The following is a 19256-nucleotide window of genomic DNA, read 5'->3' on the forward strand; positions in this document are numbered from 1 at the left end:
AGAAAAGAGAAAAAATTAAAAAAATAAACAAGAACATTAGTAAAGAGAACATGAAGAACACCTAGAAAATTGCCAAAAACTGGTAGGGAAGGATCAAACTATAAAATGTTAAAAACATTAGCAATCTAGTTTTGATTAATGAGAGTTTTAATGTCATAGAAAATTGAATTTGAGAAGGAAAATTCAAAATTGGATGATTAAGAACTCAATTGGAGTTTTTCAAAGTTTAATTGAATTTATTGAAGGCTTAATTACAAGAAAAAAATAGTTGTTAAGTTCAATTTAGATTTTAATTGAAAGAAATTAAAGTCTAGAAGTTAAATTGCAATTTGAAAAGCTAATTTGATCAAATCAGAAGTTTAATTGCATAAATATTCAAGTTTAATAAGTAACTAGGGATTTCATTAAAGAAAGTCAAAACTATGGGCCAAACCGTAAAAGGCGTGCGACTTCAAGAACTAAAATCGGTAAAATCAATGGCCAAACTTAAAAAAATTGAAAGTTTATTGATCAATTGATAGTTAATTTGTATAAATCAGAAACCAATGATCAAATTAAAAAATGAGCTGAGCTTTGAGGCTGATAATTGAGTTTGATAGAGGTAAAATTGCATCAAATTGAATGTTGAATAACAATTACGAGTGCAATTAAAAGAAATAATAGATCATGGACTAATTGAATTTTAGCAAAATTCCAAATTAAAAACCCTATTTCGCAGTTGGTATCCTATACAACATGTCATTTGGTTCATGTTCAAAATGTACCATTTGGAATAGAGGGCACACACTATGTCATTTTCTATTGTTCATCTTCTTCTTTATATAGTTCTGAATTGATCAAGTTGGCCTCTTTAAACAAATAAATGAGAAGCTACGAACCTCCAAATTAAGTAATATTTGACTGAAATAAAAGATGTCCTCTACTAACTTCAGGTGGTCTCCAATGACGTTTATATCAAAGTTGCTCTAACAAATCTTAAAAAACAGGTCAACTCAATCAACCTTAATTATGATATCTATTTTGCAAAATGATTTATTTTTTTCATATGATCCATCCTCAAACCTTCTTAATGGGTTTGTATTAAGGACTAAACACATTTCTTTCAAGATCATCATGCTAGAAACAACTTTTTAGTCTCAAAGTTTAATAAAACTACTAAAATCTCCAAAACCACCATTACAAAACCAACAAAGTACAAAACTTCTAGCTATTAAAGCATACCCAAAACCCTCCTATTTTGGATTAGAAAGTGAAACATTGATCAATCATGATAAAATCTTGATCAAAACCCTAGCAACAGCCTATAAATACACTTTGAAAATCCAAAGAAAAGAGGGAGAAAAAAAAAGCTTATTCATTAAGTTCATTAGTAATCAAGTTTATTATATGGCATCTAAAAGTTAAATAGATAAGATAACGATTAAGCAAAAAAATTGAAATTGTAACTATTTTAAGCTTGGAAGGTATAAAACCTTCATTTATTCTAGTGGAAAATGTTCATGAGGCACATCTCCAACTTGTTTTTACATATGTAATGATGTTTTTAAATTTTTTTTAATGTTATAGTGTTTTTAGTTTTGATTTTGACTAATACGTAAAAATAATAATTTTATTGTTTAAATTTTTCTTTGAGTTAATTACTGATGTTTCTAGATACTAAGATGATTTTTGTTGGGTTGATTTGATGAAATAAGATGGTTTTGAAAGATGTCAAATGTGACAATAAGGTTGTTGATGTTTTTTTATGGGTTGCTATTGCATGCAAGCTCTTGAGTTTTGGCCAAATCCTTTAAAATGTTAAAATGTCAGTTTTGAATCTTAAATTGTTGAATATGCTTACTGTTTTAATTTAAAAGTTTTGGAATATGAAACCTTATACATGATTTTGATGATTTGATGTTATTTGTTAGTTTTTTTTATTCAAACATATATGGTATTTATAAGGTGGATTGTTATGGCTGAAAGCAATAGGTTTAGAGATTAAAAATGCATATTCTGGGTTTGGTAATAGGTTGGGTGTTTTCTAGGCAATTCTGGTTTTTGTTCTTGGGTAGAACATTGCATCGGCTCTATGATTTAGACCAATTTTGGTCTAATTATTTGCACTGATAACTTCATAAGACTTGATTAATCAATTATCCAAGACTACTTTATACCAATAATTGTTTTTTCTGAATTTTAATACTAGGATTTTTTTTTTATACTGAAACCTATTTTGATCAAATTATAATAATTGGGTAATAATCATTGATGTTTGATGCTTAATTATTGTTAAATGATTGATTTTCAACATCTTTATGCCTTTAATTTCAATGTATTTGGTTGGATTTGAGAGTCATGTCGCTGGGTTTGTTTCTAATGTTCTTCATGTTCTTAAGTTTTCTATACATGATCTATTCTGGTAAAACAACATGTGTTTTTATATTTTATTTTTTTTAAGTTTGATCTGTTTTAAGTTTTGATCATGATTTTGGTTTGTTTTTCATATCAAACCAGTGTTTTTGGTTCAATTTATAATCAAACTAAAGATTTCAAGTCAAATTCAGGTCATTTGGGTAAAGCCTTATTTGGTTTTCAACTTTTTTTATAAGATATTTTTTTTATGCTTAAAAGTATGTTTGACAAACACATCATTATGCCTATTTTGATAGTTTTATTCAAAGAAAAAATAGGTTTTTGTCAAACAAAGCCTTAAAAAAAAAAGAAATATATATATATATATATATATATATATATATATATTGCATAAGGCCAAAAATCCTAAAAACAATATCGAAGCATGTCTTGAAATTAAGAAAAAAAATCAAAAAAAATATTTTTTCATGTTTAAAAATACAAAAAGTATTGCATGGATTTTACAATCAGTATGTAAAATTCTAAAGGATTTTTCCCTATATTTAAAAAATATTAAAAACTTATTTTTGGTAAGAAATTATATTATTTACTTTTAATATAAGGATCAAAAACCTACAAAATGGTTAATATTCAAAATATTATTAAAGATAATAATTTATTATTATTCATTTTTAAAATAAGGATAAAAATACATATATAGAGGTTAATATTCAAATTATTATTGAGAGTAATATAACTCATCCACCTCTAATATAAGGATAAAAACTACAAGAATTTTATCTAAAATATTATTTAAAATGACATAGTAGTCAAAAATTACAAGTTTATCCTTAAAAAAACATAGACAATACCTGAGGATATTTCAACTTGTGTTTCATGGTACAAAAGTCATGAGCATTTAAAATACCAAAGGAAAAGGTAAAATTTCAATAATCACCAAATCTCTTTAAATTTCTTACTTCAGCATCTTTGTAACACAAAAGTTGTGAATGAATTTGTTTTTTTCTGATTTCTTTTTTAAGCTAGGATCTTTTAAGCCAAGTTCTTCGGTTCACAAACCAAGGTTTATCCATTATAGCAAGCCCATCATAGTAAGCTAATGGAATTTAGAAACATCATCAGATCATAGCAACTACAAACAAAGAAAAACAATGTAGCTTATCTTAAATGGGACATACTAGGGGTATTAATACTTTTTTTTTACGTAACTTATCCCTTGCCTAGAATCTCTGAAGACCATTTTCGAGCTGTTAGTAATCATAATATTAGGAAGTGATTCTTTATCCAACCAAAGACCTTCCAAACTTATTCGGAAAGGATCGTCGTGGTTTATGCTCTCGTGAATAGTATGACAATCACCTTCTAGTGAGACTATTTCTTTGATTGTTTGATACGAGGTTAGTCACCATCTAATGAGATTATTTATGTAATTATTTGATCATACAGATAGTCGCCTTTTAATGAGATTTATTTTTATTTTAAAATATTTTAAGAGTAATCGTCTCTTGAAGAGTCTTATTTTAACTATTTTAAGGTAATCGCAACTTGATGAGACTTGTTTTGATTATTTCAAGGGTAATCATTGGTTTTTAGATGTTTTAAAGGTAGTCACTTCTTAATAAAATTTGTTTTGATTTTTAAATGATTTGAGGGTAGTTACCTATCCATAAGACTTGTTTTGCTTTTTTATGTTGTTTTAAGGGTAATCACCCCTTGATGAGACTTGTTTTTTATTTTAAATTGTGTTTAGGATAGTAATCTCTAAATAAGACTTATCTTTATTTTTAATTATTTTAAAGGTGGTCACCTCTTGATAAAACTTATTTTGAATGTAATTACCTTTCTGATAAGACTTGTTTTGCTTTTATGTTTTTTTAGAGTAATCTTTACTCGACGAGACTGTTTTATTATTAAAAAAAATATTTTTGGTGTAAAAAAAGAGGAGGGGTTAAAAACATTAATGTTTTTATTTATTTATTTTTAATCAATGTATTTTTTTAAATCATCATTTATTATTATATTTATTTTTTATTAGGTTATTTCATTTTAAGGACACGAATCTCAGGTTTGATAGGTTGACTCGGTTTTTTTATAATTAATTTTTTTCTAATTTCATTCTTTAATATTGGGTTAATTAGAAATTATGATTCATAATTTATTTTGTTTGTTTTTAATTAGATTATTCTGATCTCATTACTTAATAATAGTGTTTAATTGGTTAATCCGAGTTGATTCGGGTTATTTTTTATGTTTTTTCTAATTGGATTTTTTTTAATATCTTTATTCAACATTGAATGGGTGTTTAATTGGTTAATCCGAGTTGATTCAGGTTATTTTTTGTGTTTTTTCTAATTGGATTTTTTTTAATGTCTTTATTCAACATTGAATGAATTGAAAATTGAATTTCATAATTTATTTTTATTTTATTTTTATAGGGATATCTTGGTTTTATGATCAGATTCTTGGGTTTTGGCACTTTAATTTATGTTAAATTGAATTTTTTATTTTATTGGCACTTTAATTTATGTTAAATTGAATTTTTTATTTTATTTTTTTTCTAAGAGATAATTTCAGTCTCATGACCTTGTTGATAGGTCCTTCAACATTAGATTTGCTTTTTATTCGATTCACGAGTTTGGTAGATTAATCTATTTAGCTTAGTTTTTTTCCCTTTTATAATACCTTTCATTTTATCATTGTGTTTACTTAAAAATTAAGTCTCATGATTTATTTTGGTTAAGTTATCTTGGTCTTATAACTTTTAAATAATGCTTAACAAGATCATTGTGTTTACTTAAAAATTAAGTCTTGGTTAAGTTATTTAGTCTTATAACTTTTAAATAATGCTTAACAGGTTAATCCAGATAGATTTAGATCTGATATGGTTAATTAAAAATTAAGTTTCATAATTTTTTTGATTTGTTTTATATAAAATTTTATAGTATCATAACTCCAATCGTTAATTTGATATATTAACAAAATTAACTTAAATATATTATTATCTTAATAATTTAAAACAATATAATTTTTAATTTATTAATCAAATTATATTTTTACACAACATCCAAATTGATTTTAAATCCACAAAATCAACAAAATCATATCATATTAATTTTCACGATCTAGCATAGCACAACATTCCTAATAGCTAAACATCCTAAAACTTAAAAATGCTTCTTTTTTTTACCTTCAATTTTTTCCCTTCAAAACTTTTAATACTACTTTCCTAACATTTAGATGGGAAAATACAAGTTTTGGAGGAATAAAAAAGAAGGGAAAGCTTCCGTAAAGTTTTGGGACGTTTTTAGCCGCGTTAAAATTGAAGAAATAGAAATGGTCGGAGAAAAGTCCAACCCAAAATTGAAAATTGAGGTACTCATTCTCAAAAAATATATAAAGTTAAGGAAATGTTTGTTTAGACAGTATGATCTCAACGAAAGAAAAACTTGACTAGCCACACCAATTATACAACCGAGATAAAGAGAGGCTAGTCACAAATCAGAGCTAGGCACGCAAGAATGAATCAGACTTCAAAACAACCAACTGGGGTGGGGGATAGAAAGCAAAGAAGCCCAGGACAAATCCCCCTGTTCTCCAGGTATATAATCTTTCCAGGCAAAGCAATGGACAATTCTATACATCAGTACGAAGCAAAAAGAGGCTACCGGCCAAACCATCCTCTCTGGGGCTGCACATCTCCATCATTCATAAGCTTATCCAATACTACATTCAGGTCAACTGACTGGCCATTCTCTGTCAGCTTTCGCACTGTAGCTTCGACATGTTCCCTTGGAAATCCCATGGTCGTCACTTTGTCAACCACGTCATCAAGGGGAACCCTGTTCCCAGTTCCAGAAGAGCCTGGCCCACTACCAATCCCAGAAGCAGTAGGCAACGCCTGAGGTAATATCCGAGCAGTTGGAAGCTGGGGAAATCCACTTCCACCACTCTGAGACATGGTAGGTTGCTGCTGTTTCATTGTGGGGCTGTTACCATACTGAGAAGGTGATCCACCATAGGGATATGGTTCAGTAGACCCAGAAGGTGGCCCATATCCAGCAGAAAACCCTGAACTGGTTCTACTAGTTGGTGGTTCATACATATTGGAAGGAGATCCATAATATGGCTGAGGAGGAGCCCCACTTGGTGGCTGAGTAGATAGCGGGCGAAGGCTGGGCGGGTAGCTCTGATGGGGGATGAAAGCAGTCTCTTCAGGATGGCGAGCAAGTGGAGGTTGAGGTTGATGGGGCTGAGGTGGCTGAGGTGGCTGGGGATACTGTGGTTGAGGTGCATGATATGGTTGGTTTGGTAGTGCTGCAGGAGAAGGCTGCAGCTGCTGGGATGATGGCACCTGATATTGGGGATTTGGCAGTTCTTGAGGTTGACCAGGTGGAGAATAGTAAGGGTCTTGCTGAGGGACGGGAGGAATCTGGTTCTGTGGAAACTGATTTGAAAGTGGAGCTGGAGATAACAGATTCTGCTGGGGAATAGGAGGGGGGACAGAAAGAGGAAAAGAGACAGAAGGGACTGATTGAGGAAAAGTGAGGGGAGGAAGCTGGTGAGATTGAGGAGCAGATGCTCCTTGCTGCGCTGCATCCATTTGCCCAGTGGATTGAGTTTCCAATTGTTGCTGATCTGCCTTTGACACTTGCAACTTAGTGAGCTGCAGCTGAGACTCCAGCATTTCCTGCTTGTCCTTTAAAACCTGTACACCTGTTTGCACCTGGCAATGATTGATGGGAAACATTAATCACACACAACATGGTGATCAATAAAGCAATATAATCTAGTATCCATTTATGAACAGAATTCTACATAGAACATGGAAAACTGCTTTAGAGAGTTTGCGAAAATTTCAACATATAATGAAATTTAATGGGTAAAACTCCATTCATCAATTCTTGGAATTGTTTCAGTATGAAGGCTAATGAGAGAAGTATTACAAGCTTGCCTCAATTCGGAGATGTTTGGTAAGAGGATAATGACCTTAAAAATTACCTGCTTGATAATTATATGTTTGGCAAAAACAATATTATGGGTGGGTAACAATTACCCCCAAAAGGCGCAAAAGTGAGGCATGGATGGATGGAGATAATTTTTACCTCCAACTTTAACATTTTTTTACTTCCTCTCTCCTCCATTTTATCTAGAAAAGTACACTTAAATAATTTATTTCTCTTTCTTGTGATCGATAATATGTTAAATCAATTTTCTCATTTTCTCCAGTCACGATTTACCTTCAATGAGTTGACACAAATTTTGTACCAAACAAAACCAGAGGGTTGAAAGTTCACCATTAAATCTTATAGTAGGTTTGGATGTAAATTCTAGTAACCTGAAGGCAGACTGCCTCACAAAGTGTATGACTGTGACAGTGACTGTGTTTTTGTTTTTTTTTCAGCATAGAAAGCAGCTTAGGCAAAGATTTTGACAGTAGCTAATATCAAAAAAGAGGTAAAATATTAGTCAAGCCAATCGTTTAATTCATGCAAAAATCGAAACTGCTAACCATCAGATATAACATTGTGCAGGGCTCAAAACCTCTAGGTGCCAGTGAATGAGACCATGGGTTTCTACTTAGTCAGAGTCGATAAAAATGATTAAAGAGGTTGGGGTTTTTTTTTATAAAAAGAAAAAAAAATAATGTGCAGTTGTGTACCTTCAGTATTATTTTTATTTTGTAGTAGCAAAACAGAAAGTGTCAGGAGGGGAAGGAGCCCACTCAGAACTCTTTGAAAAAATTTTAAGTGAAGATTATTTACAAAGAGTTCTCTTAAACATAATAGATTATTTACAGCTAAAATAATTTCAACTCAAAAGTGGCACCCTTGTCAAGTAATTAACTTAGGACAATAGCAAAAGTTTATAACTAAATGCATTGGATTTTCCCTCAAGGATTAAGAATTTTTCTAATAGCATAAAGTGTCTAAAAAGCTCCAGCCACTTCAGCATAGCCTGTTGGGTGAATAGCTGGTGAGGTTTAATTCATGACAGATAAGGTAAGGTGAAAGAGTTGAGACCCTTTTTTATTAGAGAAGAAAAACGAAACAGGAACAATGCTATATTTTAAGAGAAGGTTCTCATACCAAGTTCTTATACTCTAACAATGGAACATGTGGTAAATATTTTAAAAATCATGGATAATTCATTCATGCAAGAGCATGAGAACCTATTCTTATAATATAAGATTATTCAAAAAAAAAATGTAGCAAGAACCACTGAAGTTACAGCACACAAGATAGATTGCTGGAGCACTATAATAATTTTACAGCTAGATATCTCAAAATCTATGCAAGGATTGGATCAGCAATCCCATAAGAAGAGTTTAAGCTAGTTATGTTGGATACTATTTGACATATTTTGGTGATTTGGCCATTATATATTTAGCAGTAGCATAGATTATTTTTATACATCAAACTCTAATAACTGGACCCAAAAAAGAAACAATAAGGTAAGGCTTGTGCTGACTTTCTGAAAATAATTTCCAATTTCATTGATACTAAAATCATTTCTCTAAGAAAGTGAGTAATTAACTAATAATTTTCTAAAACAGAAAGCACAGACTTGGTTTGGATTGTTTTTAAAATAATGAATGAAAAAGATGCATGATATGCGATCAAACGACCCTTCTTTTCTACAGGGGAGAATTTGAAATACAACTTTCTTTCCAGGAATCTAAAAGTATAACCATTTCCAAGAAGAAAGTAATTGATAAACATGCTGTTTTCTGTATTTCTGAAATTGTATTCCAGAACAAATGAAGCTTCTCCACAATTAAACATGACCTATGGTTCTGGAGAGCTGAACCACATGCTTCCTCGAGAACTTGAGGAAAAATACACAAAGCAATTTCATCCATGTAAAAACATAGGTCATATGCAGAAGTTTCACTAAAATGCATCTGCTCTCTGTTTAATGCTCTCAGTGGTGTGTTCACCATGTAAATTGCATAGGTGGAGAACCGGAGTCCTTGTGACACTATCAATACCATTCATCCTATCATATATTAATATCCCAAATTTTAAGAACCTAAATCTTAACCAAAAGTTGTCTCTAGGTAACCAAAACATGAGGGTGAGCACCAAGCTTATATGGATTATTGTTCTTTGAATAATTAAGAACCCAAGGCAAATTAAGAGCAATTTCTTCCAACATACATTCAATGCTTGTATCAGAAGATTGTCTGTTGTTACTATGAAAAGGGATGCTACTGAGTAGATTTGATGGTCATTTACTGTATTTTGCCCAGAATTCTTAATCACTTATCCTGATTGAAATCTAGAAGCTTCAATGAGAGTTCAAGCAAAGGAAGTTGGATATACATGCGTATAGTTTTCCCCTTTCATTTCTTTACCATATCATCCATATTGATTTGCTGATTCAGTAACCTAGCTTGCATATACCCAATCCTGGTCAAAGTCCTGACTCTCACAGGAAAAGGAGGGAAGAAACAGTTTCAAAAGAAACCACCAGGCTTCTTACTAACTCCTGTTTAACTCCCCATTTTTTTAATCAGAAACTAGTAAGTATAAATGATTTTGTTGTTCTAAGAAACTCAATACCGCATCTCAATTTGAAAAAACATAAAGAGCTATCGATTAAAATAAAAACAGATCTCAAGGAGGAGGGATGTTAACAGTGTTGAGTGAAGTGGGTTGTGGGTTTCAAAAAGCATCACCCATCCTACATATTCATCCCCTAAACCTATAACTAAAGTGAGTTTGATATCGACTAACAATCATAGAAGATGCTTAATAAAAAAAAGCACATTGAAGGGAAGAGGAAGAAGGTAGGTACCTCCCTGAGAATGTTGTGGAGGTGTCTCATACTCCCTTGAGTGCTCTCATGATTGTTCCCAACAGACAGTTTCAAATCATCTACAGAATTCTCGAGGTGTCTGGTTCTGCTCTCCAACTGTGTTAGTCGAGCACTAACACCTTCTAAAGCATGCACCAAATTATCAGAGAACTTGTTCATTGTTCTATCAATTTCAGATATAATCGAAGCAGCATCAAAAACACTCCGATCCTTTTCCATAACGACTTTCGCTGGTTCCATTGAGTCCAGAGAACCATAATTCTGGGACAACAGACAGAAAATAGCAGCACCATGTGAAAAGAAAGCTGATCTGAAGAAACCTTATTTTATTTTATTTTTAGAAAAATTCCCAATCCCTCAAAAAACCAAAAACTAAAATACTAAGCAACCAAACAGCAGTAAAAAACCCTAAGAGCAGACGGAGGCTTACTCTGATAGGAGAGGCAGATGAGGAAATAGAGTTAGAATCAGCGGCGGCGGGATCGAAGACAGGGCGAATAGGCTGGAAATCATAGCTAGCAACGATCTCTTCCCTCTTAATTCCATCATCGAGATCATTATTATTAACATGAGATTGTGAATCATCTTGTGGAGGAGGAGGTGGAGGATGATTCATTAGATCAATGAAATCTTTGCTGCTGCTATTGATTATTTTTGGAGAAGAACTCAGGGCCAGCGATTGAGTTGTTGATGATGAAGAAGTCAAATCCATAATTTGTTTGTCCATAAACTGCGAAGAATTCATCTCATCGGAGTATAGTTTATGGAGAGGATGCGAAACAAGGCAGGGGATGTATCTATGAACTTGAAGTTCTAATTTTTGTTTTGGGTGGGTGCTGCCTGTGAATGAAATACCAATTCGCACTTTTAGTTTCCTTCGTCTGGACTCTTCTTCCCCATTTTCATCATCATCTTTCTTCTTCTTGTTTCGAGAGTTGTGGGGTTTGGGCTGCTGCAATAGGCTGTATGGGCTTTCTGCTTTTTTGGTTCTTATTAATGATCACGGACTTGGACCCGTATCTTTTTTAATGACCTCCTTTATAACAGCCTATTGGGAGCAAACTAGTCTTTAAAAGGCTCAATTGGCATTACCAAAGATTGAAAGGGGTAGCTTGCTATTTTTATTTTTTTTTCATGGTAAAATAACTAATTTTATCCTTTAAATTAAAAAATAAACTAGCATATAGAGGCATTTGAGTTTTTTATTTTTTCAAGATAATAAAATTACTCAAATACCCTTAAAGGTAATTTTTTAGCATTGAAGTCCAAAGTCTTTTTGGTCTTTTTGTTTTTTTAACATAGTAAAATGATTACATTGCCTTTAAAAGCAAAATCAATTTAATTGATGTCCAGGAAAAAAATCATACTTTCAAAAAGAGGTGGTTTTTATAGTTATGATTAATTTAAATGAGGAGCAATTTAGTTATTTAACAAATATAACATATTAATAAATTATTGGCTGGTGCAACCCACGTCCAATGAATAGATGTTTTTTATATCTTTCGAGCACGTGAAATATCATATGGTTGCCAAATACATCCAACCGTCATGTCTTTCAAAGTGTTTAGTGATGGCGTAGCCAATAAAGTGGTGTGCGTGGTTGCATTTCTAGTAGTTCAGAATATATGTTAGTCTAACCAAGATTCAATTATGTTCTTCAAATTATATTTATTTTAACTTTGGCTCTCTTTTTTTTATTTCTACATGTGTTGATTTTAATGCTTTTTAAAGTTTATTTCTTTTTTAATTATATTTATGATCATTTTATTTGATTTAATTTTTGTATTCAATTTAGTTTTTATTCTATATTTTTATCTTTTAAGGCTAGAATTTGCATGTTTGTTGTATAATTATCAGTAGTTGATATAAATATATTTTATAAAGTATTTATAAAGCATGTGTGCTTGCATCCTCACATTTGTTATAAAATGTAATATATGAACAAGGTGTAACAGTAGGTTATATACTTTTCAAAAATGTTTTTTTAAAAAATTAAATTTTATTTATTTATTTCAAATTAATATATTTTTAGTGTTTTTATTTTATTTTTATGTGTTAATATCAAAAATAATTTCTAAAAAATCATTAGCATGCATTTTAACACAAAAAATAATTTAAAAAACAACCACAACTATATTGTCAAACATACACATAATATGGTGTTGGGTTATATACTTAGTGTGATAGGTATGTTATATAAGCATATCATTTTTTATTTTTAGTTTTAGTTTTATCATTTTTCTTTTAATTATATATCTTTATACTACAAATTCAAACTTTATCTTATTAAATAAGTCCAAACCTTTAATTCTCAAGAATGAACTAATATAAAAGACCATCTAAGAGCATGGATGTGAAGGGGGGAAAAAAAAACAAGAAGACCACTACTGAAATCTAATTCCATAGTGCTTTGTGAAAAAAATCACAATAAAGACGTCATAGTAAGACACCCAGGAGATTTAGTTTTATTTTAATTAATAAATCTCATATCTTATTAGCCCCCTCATCAGAATGGCCACTCATTTAATACTTTTCGTAAAAAATCCTCAGAATTATAGGGAATTAATTCGTACACAACAAAGCAAATACGACATTTCATTATTTATTTATGAATATGAAAAAAAAAAAAAAGAGGAGAAAATATACACCATAAGTGTTGGAGTTTGTTTTTGTAATATCTTTTTTAAAGGGAATATTTCCCCTTTTCCCTCTAATTTACAGCTCCCCCTCCCTTACGTTTTCCCTCGCAGGTAAAAATGACTAAGCGACTAACCGGTCTTATCTAATCTATACCTACAGCAGCTATTCATTTCCACCATATTCAGGAATCATGACTTATTTGTTGCTTTACGGAAAGCTCCCAGCACAGACTGCCCAACAGAGAACACGAACAACCAAATAAATAAATGGGATTTGCCGTCAATATTTTATCACAGAATAAAATGTGGAGAAATTGAAACTTGCCATATTAAGAAGGCGGAAAGCAGCTGGACGAGTGAATTTTCTAGCAAAAAGAAAACACCTGGATGGTTTCCCTTTGCTGCTGCACCATTCTCTTCGGTACTCCGTCTCATAATAAATATTGTCAACATCCTGCAAAATTCATGGATGCTCAAAACTTTTCCTCCCTCGTTTTATAACCAAATAATACCAATTAATATTCTGCAAAAACAATCACAGTAGCCCTAGCCTTGCACCTTGAACAATATTTGTCTCATGTAAAATTATACTCAAATCAAAAGGTTGGAACATGGAATAAATTTTATGTTTGAAATCCTTTCAATTCAGATGTTAACATGACAAAAATACTGAATACAGAAAAGAAGTGCATTCCGTGTATTGAGGTTTAATAGTATGTTTACTTTTCCTTGAAACTAAATCAGCAAGGCAGGTAATTTGCCTGACATCAATATTTGTAGTTTATCCCTGGACATTAACATACGGAACTTCTCGATGCAAATCCAGCAAGGAAACAAAGCAAAACGGTTTATTTGGATAGAGTATGTCAAGTTTCTTTGAAGGATCTACAAATGAATACATATTGCTGAATCAGTGATTAAGCTGAAACCAGAAACAGGATGGCACAGTAAACACAACAGTGAAGACTGCATGATGATGAAGATCATGCTGGCCGTGGCACAGGCAATGGAGAAGAGTAAATCTTAGTTCTTTCATCATATGAACTAAAACTGGTATATTAATGTGCTGGATAGCCCTAATTGATACAATATTATTATGGAGTTGAATTCTATCTAGGGTATTTAAAATTGAGCAAACCTAAAAAATACCATCAAATAATTTTTTATATTAATTTTAGTCTCAAACTTTCAGAAATTCTCAATTATGGACTCGCATCCATTTTTAAGGCTTTCCATTCTGTCCATATTTCCATATAAAATGTACTGTTTTTTTTTTTTTTGAAGTTGTCATTTTATAGGCAACTAAACGTTTTCTGTTAGTGATTCTAATAAAATTCCTTAATTGAGAAGTTAAACTAGTTTAGTAGTAAACTTAGTACAAAAAGTTTTACTAGAAAATTGATAATACCCCAATAGTTTAGGTGGTATATTTGATGTTAAAATTTAGTTCAGAACATGATCGGAATCAGAGATAAATTACATCACAAGTGAATCACCATAATCGCTTTTTCACTTGAAAAGAAATTTATGAGAAAAACAGAAACATATGATAAGAATTATAGAGCATATGTATTCTTAACTTTATGTACACAAAAAAAATAATACAACATACCTTAATAGATTGTATAAGCGTGGGAGTAGCATCAGAAAACTTATAGGTAACAGGATGCCATCCACGGCGTTCAGGGTCTTTAGAAGATGAAAGGTCCCATGAACTATGTGTCAGTGATCTTCGTGTTATTTCTCCTTCAAGGCCCTCTCGCTGAATTTTGAAAAACAAAAAGGTAAGAATTATGTAAAGAGGTGGGGAGGGGGGTAATAATTAAACCTTTCAGTTTAAGTTTTAGTTCCAACTAAACCTAAACCTTCAACGTGCCCCTTCTGTTTATTATTGGACTATGCAGTTTCAGGAATAGGATGCCAGGACCTTCTTAGTGCATACGCTACTATTCAAGAAGTTGTTGCCCATTTTCTGACACGAGGTCTTTTTAAATATAGGTGTCTTGAAAAAAATTTAAACCATCAAATTTGCAAGCATAAAATTCACAGTATTTATTGGGAACTGGCTATTTTATTTCTCTAAAATAAAACAGCTCACTCCAACAGCTGTTTTCTGGAGATCAATGCTGGAAAAACTTTAGATTTATAGTAATTATCAGGCACTGAATGATTTTCTCTAAAGTTCACTCCAGTAGCTACTTTCAGAATATCAATTCTGAAAAATTTTAGATTTAAACATGCAATAAAAAAGTTCCCTGGAATGGAGCTAGCCTTGAATGGTATATGGAAACTACAGCCAATCAATCAATAAAAGCTATCTTAAATAATTTATATGCAAAAACAAAAGTCCACAAGAAAAAAATAGAGATAATTTTGGGGTTATGATTTTCTTCGAATGAGATTATCAATGATAATTAACTAATGGAAGGCTTCCTGCCACTTGTGTATCCAATCAAGTCCAAATTTTTTCATTCTTTTTTCTTGTATTTAGTCCAGGCTCTGTAGAGATGAGTAAGAATGAATCTTACAGCCAGTAATGTCTGGACATAATGTTCATCAGGAATGCAATTATGCTCCATGGATGTATCAGCTGGCTGCACATCAGAATTCAACTACTTTAAGGCTTTTATCTCTTAAAAGCAGATAAACATCAAGATAATGGTGCTTGAGTATTAATTTGAGATCGAGAGATTACTTACAATGGGGTGATCCCTCCAAAACTCAGGTAGTGATCTTCGCTGCAACATTTTCATGCATCAACAACATAAATCAAGTGAAAATTACTATGTTATCCAATAAATATGAAGCCTTAAAATCAAAGTACTAATTTTGAGAAAATAACCATAGAAAAAATTACTTTTTAATGGTATCTCAAAAGTTGTAAGCACTTAGATCTTAGATAACCAACCCATTTCTTTTTCCATGCTATTTCTTCCTTGCAAACAGTTACATTTAATATTATAGTTCATGTTGAGTTTCTAAAATGCCACCAAAGAATATTCATTCATGTTCATATTTGAAAGGAATCATTATTAAATCAAGCCATCCATACAATGAAATTAAATAGCTGCCAACTTTTGTTCTTTCCCCAGTAACACACAAGTAATGTAGTAACACTAACTTAAGCACCAATCATGTACAAAAACTGCCTCTCAAGAACAAAAAGGTCACAAAGAATCATTACCTTGCAATGCTGTTGAAACATAGGAAAGACAGTAGTGTCATTCACTACAACTTCTGCATGCTTTCTGGTCAGAACTACCCACTGCAAAACGAAAAGGCAAAATACAGGAATTGGAGAGTCCGCAGCTTGCTTGATGGATGATGTTAAACAACTCATATTATTTTGCATTTATGTCTGTGTAAACCTCAAGACAATCATGCCTTGAAAATGACCCGTTACCTGAGAGCCTTTCCTCCAGTTATAAACAGGAACAAGCGGAGCCATTTTCGGATTGTAGCGACCTTCTTTTGTATCAGCAAAGCTGCATCCAGCATTCAAATAGCTCATTAAAATTATCCAATTCGTAAACTACAGATATTAGAAGTTTCCAATTCAAAATGTACTAATAGTATCGAGGCCACTTCGTCTGATGAAAAGAAAACAATAAAAAACTTAATGTAATCTAAAAAATACAAAGTCAATTAGGATGTCAGCTACTATCACAAATGTTTTTACAAGAACAATGCTCAAAATTTAAGATCCATGTTACAATTTTCCAATGCATGATTGCCTGCTAACAAAACTACATTCTCTGTTAGGTTTCATGTAGAAACACTTGAAGATTTTTAAAAATCTAAAGTCATGGTTAATAAAAGATATATACAGAAAGGAACCTTGTAAATATAGGTGCGAACAAGGGTGGAGAATTGATGTCTATTGAGGACCTCAAAATACCATTTTATCTTGTCATTTAAGTAGTCCATGGGAAAAGAGAGGCAGAAGAAGATCACAAACTATTAACTCTGTATGGTTGAACTGGAGAACTGACTAGCCTCATCATTTACACACACTCCAGAAAGCATGTCCCCTGTTAATGGTTTCTTACCTTTTAAAGCATAGAAGACAACTGTGTACACAGCTGAACTAAATTGAATAGGGGGGAAATGGATAACAGCACCTCAGTTGCTGTTGTCAGGAAGTATAGGACATAGCCTATATATTAAAATGCTAAAATGCTAGAAGAAGCAGAAAAGCAAATACTCACGTCTATGATCAGCTGTGAGCTACAACATCTCCTTTACGGTCCATTGACTACATGAGAAATAAATTTGTGGTCTTCGGAAATAATAAACACGCTCAGCAATGAATAGTAACCAGGGTTTGATTTTATTTTAATTTGGCAACTCTTCAGCTAAACAGGTCAAAAAGTTAAAAATTTCAGGCTAAAATCAAGAAAGGTATATTTTAGTGTAGGATTCTTTAAGAAACAAACTTATTTGGTTCAATGCTACCATTATGCTGTATTGCATACCTGACACTGCTAATTGGCAGTTTAATGCTAACTAGTATTCTGCATATCCTTTATAGTACAATTCAACGAAACAATATTTGGGTAGATGTAGAATATGAAGTCATCTCTGAATCAACAAAATACTTAACTCCAGTAAAGTTTTTCAGAAAGACAATCTATACAAAATTTTTAAATCATCAGATATGCCAAAAAGAAACATTATCTCTTCATATATATAACACCAGAACAATATTTATAAAATATAACCTCTACTAATCTTAATTTCAGTTGCAGAGCACCTAAAGCATACAAAAAAAAAAGGGGGGCACAGCCACTAACCTGTCTACAAAACTAGTTGATGTGGACATAATATAGTCGTATGTGTAGCTGAAGTTGTAGAGAGGTATGCAGCTGAGAAGAGATCAGGTAACTGAGATATGGTTAGGTATTAAAATATATAATAAATAAAAGATTTTAATTGATTTCTCGATGCCAAAAGCCCTTAGTTAAGCAAAACAGAATCCCTTGTATATTTAAGAGATAGCGATATTTTTGCAGGAAATTGCAACCTAAGTAAAAATCATGAAACCGCTGTTGGCATTAGTCTCAGTCTCACCTGTCTGAAAGAAAAACAAAGCGTTCATTCAGTGGATCCACAAGTGCATGTCTAAGCAATATGCGCTCAGCCTCGATCATCGATGCTTCACCCCAATCCACCTGGTTTTGACATCAATAGCAAGAAAAGATCAGTGTGAGTCTCAAAATGAATTAATCCAACATGAATTAATCCAGCTAAATTAAAAAAAAAATCACCGAAAATGACATGAGACTTTCAACTACTTCAACACATACACATCCGCAAACATGCACGCAAATTATTTTCAAGCTCGTGCAACAAAGAGCCTATAGTTGAATTCTGTGTGTTATGTGTAGCTGGTTGATACAAAGCAGCAGCAAGTTTGCAAAAAAATAATAATAACAATTAATAATAATAAAATTCAATTCAAAAATGTGAGGTCGAATGGCATGGAAAGAAACCTGTATACTGTCATTAACTTGACGATTTAAGAAATATTCAGATCTCGTATTTGCCTTGTTGAACAGAAACCCAGGCCTAGAGTGAACGAAAATGGAAAATCTAGATTCCTGACCCTGCAAAAATAATTTAAAAAATTATTAAAAACCTGACAGATATTAAAAATTAGAACAATTCTTTTGAACAGGTAAAGAAATTCAAAATACCTTAAAGAAAGCATCCCAAAGCATATCAAGAGGTAGACGATTTCGAGCTATAAAGAGAAAGGCAATTTTAGGCTTTTGAACAGTGAAATGAGAGCGCAAAGATGCGAGCGTCAGGATTCTACTTCTTGTTGTATTTGTAGTAGTAGAATTATGAGTCAAAACAAGGCAAAATCCTAGCAATAATAACAATGATAGCATCACAAATATCTTCCTCTTCTTCCATTTATTATAACTGTAAACAGATTTCTGATGCGTCGCTTTTCTCTGCTTCATTTCTCTCCTCTCTATCAATCAATCCACCATCTCAGGATCAAAATGCTCTAATTTTGAATTAGATCCATTGAATGGAATAGAGTTTTTTTACAAAGAAAGAAAGAAAGATGAGACTGGAGAGGAAGGGTGAGTTGAGTTGAAATGAGGGTGGCTTGGCTTGGCAAAGCCCTTTCCTTCTGTTTTCTAGTTGCTGCACTGACTGTCAAGTGCCAACTATTGATTTCTTTTGGTTCGGTTCCTTCCGAAGCGTCCAAGGATAGCGTGCGATTTAGGATTAGGAATCGCTTTTGCCCGTCAATTTCATTAATTTCTATCAGAAACTTCAGTTTAGTCCCGAGATTATATACTATTTTTCAATTACAACCCGATATTGTAAATTTTAATCATTAGATCCCATATATTTCCTGCATTTCTCACTAGAGTCCTTTCGTCAATTTCTATTCATGGTTTAAGTCTTGTATGTATATTTAAAGTC

The 19256-nt window shown here is 32.0% G+C and overlaps 2 protein-coding genes across 2 annotated transcripts; both read right to left on the reverse strand.

Annotated features, from left to right (window-relative positions):
• Positions 1 to 5705: 5705 nt before the first annotated feature.
• Positions 5706 to 11107, reverse strand: LOC105141706 (basic salivary proline-rich-like protein (DUF1421)). The gene is made up of 3 exons (XM_011049020.1): positions 10604 to 11107; positions 10153 to 10434; positions 5706 to 7078 (listed from the first exon to the last, which is right to left on the reverse strand). Exons 1-3 carry the CDS (start codon positions 10916 to 10918, stop codon positions 6017 to 6019), a joined length of 1659 nt encoding a protein of 552 aa, XP_011047322.1. The 5' UTR covers positions 10919 to 11107; the 3' UTR covers positions 5706 to 6016.
• Positions 11108 to 12703: 1596 nt separating this feature from the next.
• LOC105141707 (Core-2/I-branching beta-1,6-N-acetylglucosaminyltransferase family protein) lies at positions 12704 to 19014 on the reverse strand. Its single transcript, XM_011049021.1, has 11 exons — positions 18509 to 19014; positions 18305 to 18418; positions 17883 to 17983; positions 17606 to 17677; positions 16216 to 16297; positions 15997 to 16077; positions 15512 to 15550; positions 15341 to 15406; positions 14425 to 14574; positions 13138 to 13266; positions 12704 to 13043 (listed from the first exon to the last, which is right to left on the reverse strand). Exons 1-11 carry the CDS (start codon positions 18779 to 18781, stop codon positions 13002 to 13004), a joined length of 1149 nt encoding a protein of 382 aa, XP_011047323.1. The 5' UTR covers positions 18782 to 19014; the 3' UTR covers positions 12704 to 13001.
• Positions 19015 to 19256: the final 242 nt, after the last annotated feature.

The sequence above is a fragment of the Populus euphratica genome, unplaced genomic scaffold (genome assembly GCF_000495115.2).
Source record: "Populus euphratica unplaced genomic scaffold, PopEup_1.0 scaffold126.1, whole genome shotgun sequence".
NCBI classification, from domain to species: domain Eukaryota; kingdom Viridiplantae; phylum Streptophyta; class Magnoliopsida; order Malpighiales; family Salicaceae; genus Populus; species Populus euphratica.

Bases quoted from the DNA above. Each gene is read 5' to 3' on its own strand.
- LOC105141706 (XM_011049020.1), bottom strand. From the start codon at position 10,918: ATGAATTCTTCGCAGTTTATGGACAAACAAATTATGGATTTGACTTCT. The intron at 10,435-10,603 runs GTAAGCCTCCGT...CTGTTGTCCCAG, and splicing joins CATCTGCCTCTCCTATCAGA to AATTATGGTTCTCTGGACTC. The intron at 7,079-10,152 runs GTACCTACCTTC...AATCATTGCCAG, and splicing joins TCCACAACATTCTCAGGGAG to GTGCAAACAGGTGTACAGGT.
- LOC105141707 (XM_011049021.1), bottom strand. From the start codon at position 18,781: ATGAAGCAGAGAAAAGCGACGCATCAGAAATCTGTTTACAGTTATAAT. The intron at 17,678-17,882 runs GTGAGACTGAGA...ATCTCTTCTCAG, and splicing joins TTTGTTTTTCTTTCAGACAG to CTGCATACCTCTCTACAACT. The intron at 13,267-14,424 runs GTATGTTGTATT...TGAATTTTGCAG, and splicing joins CGCTTATACAATCTATTAAG to GATGTTGACAATATTTATTA.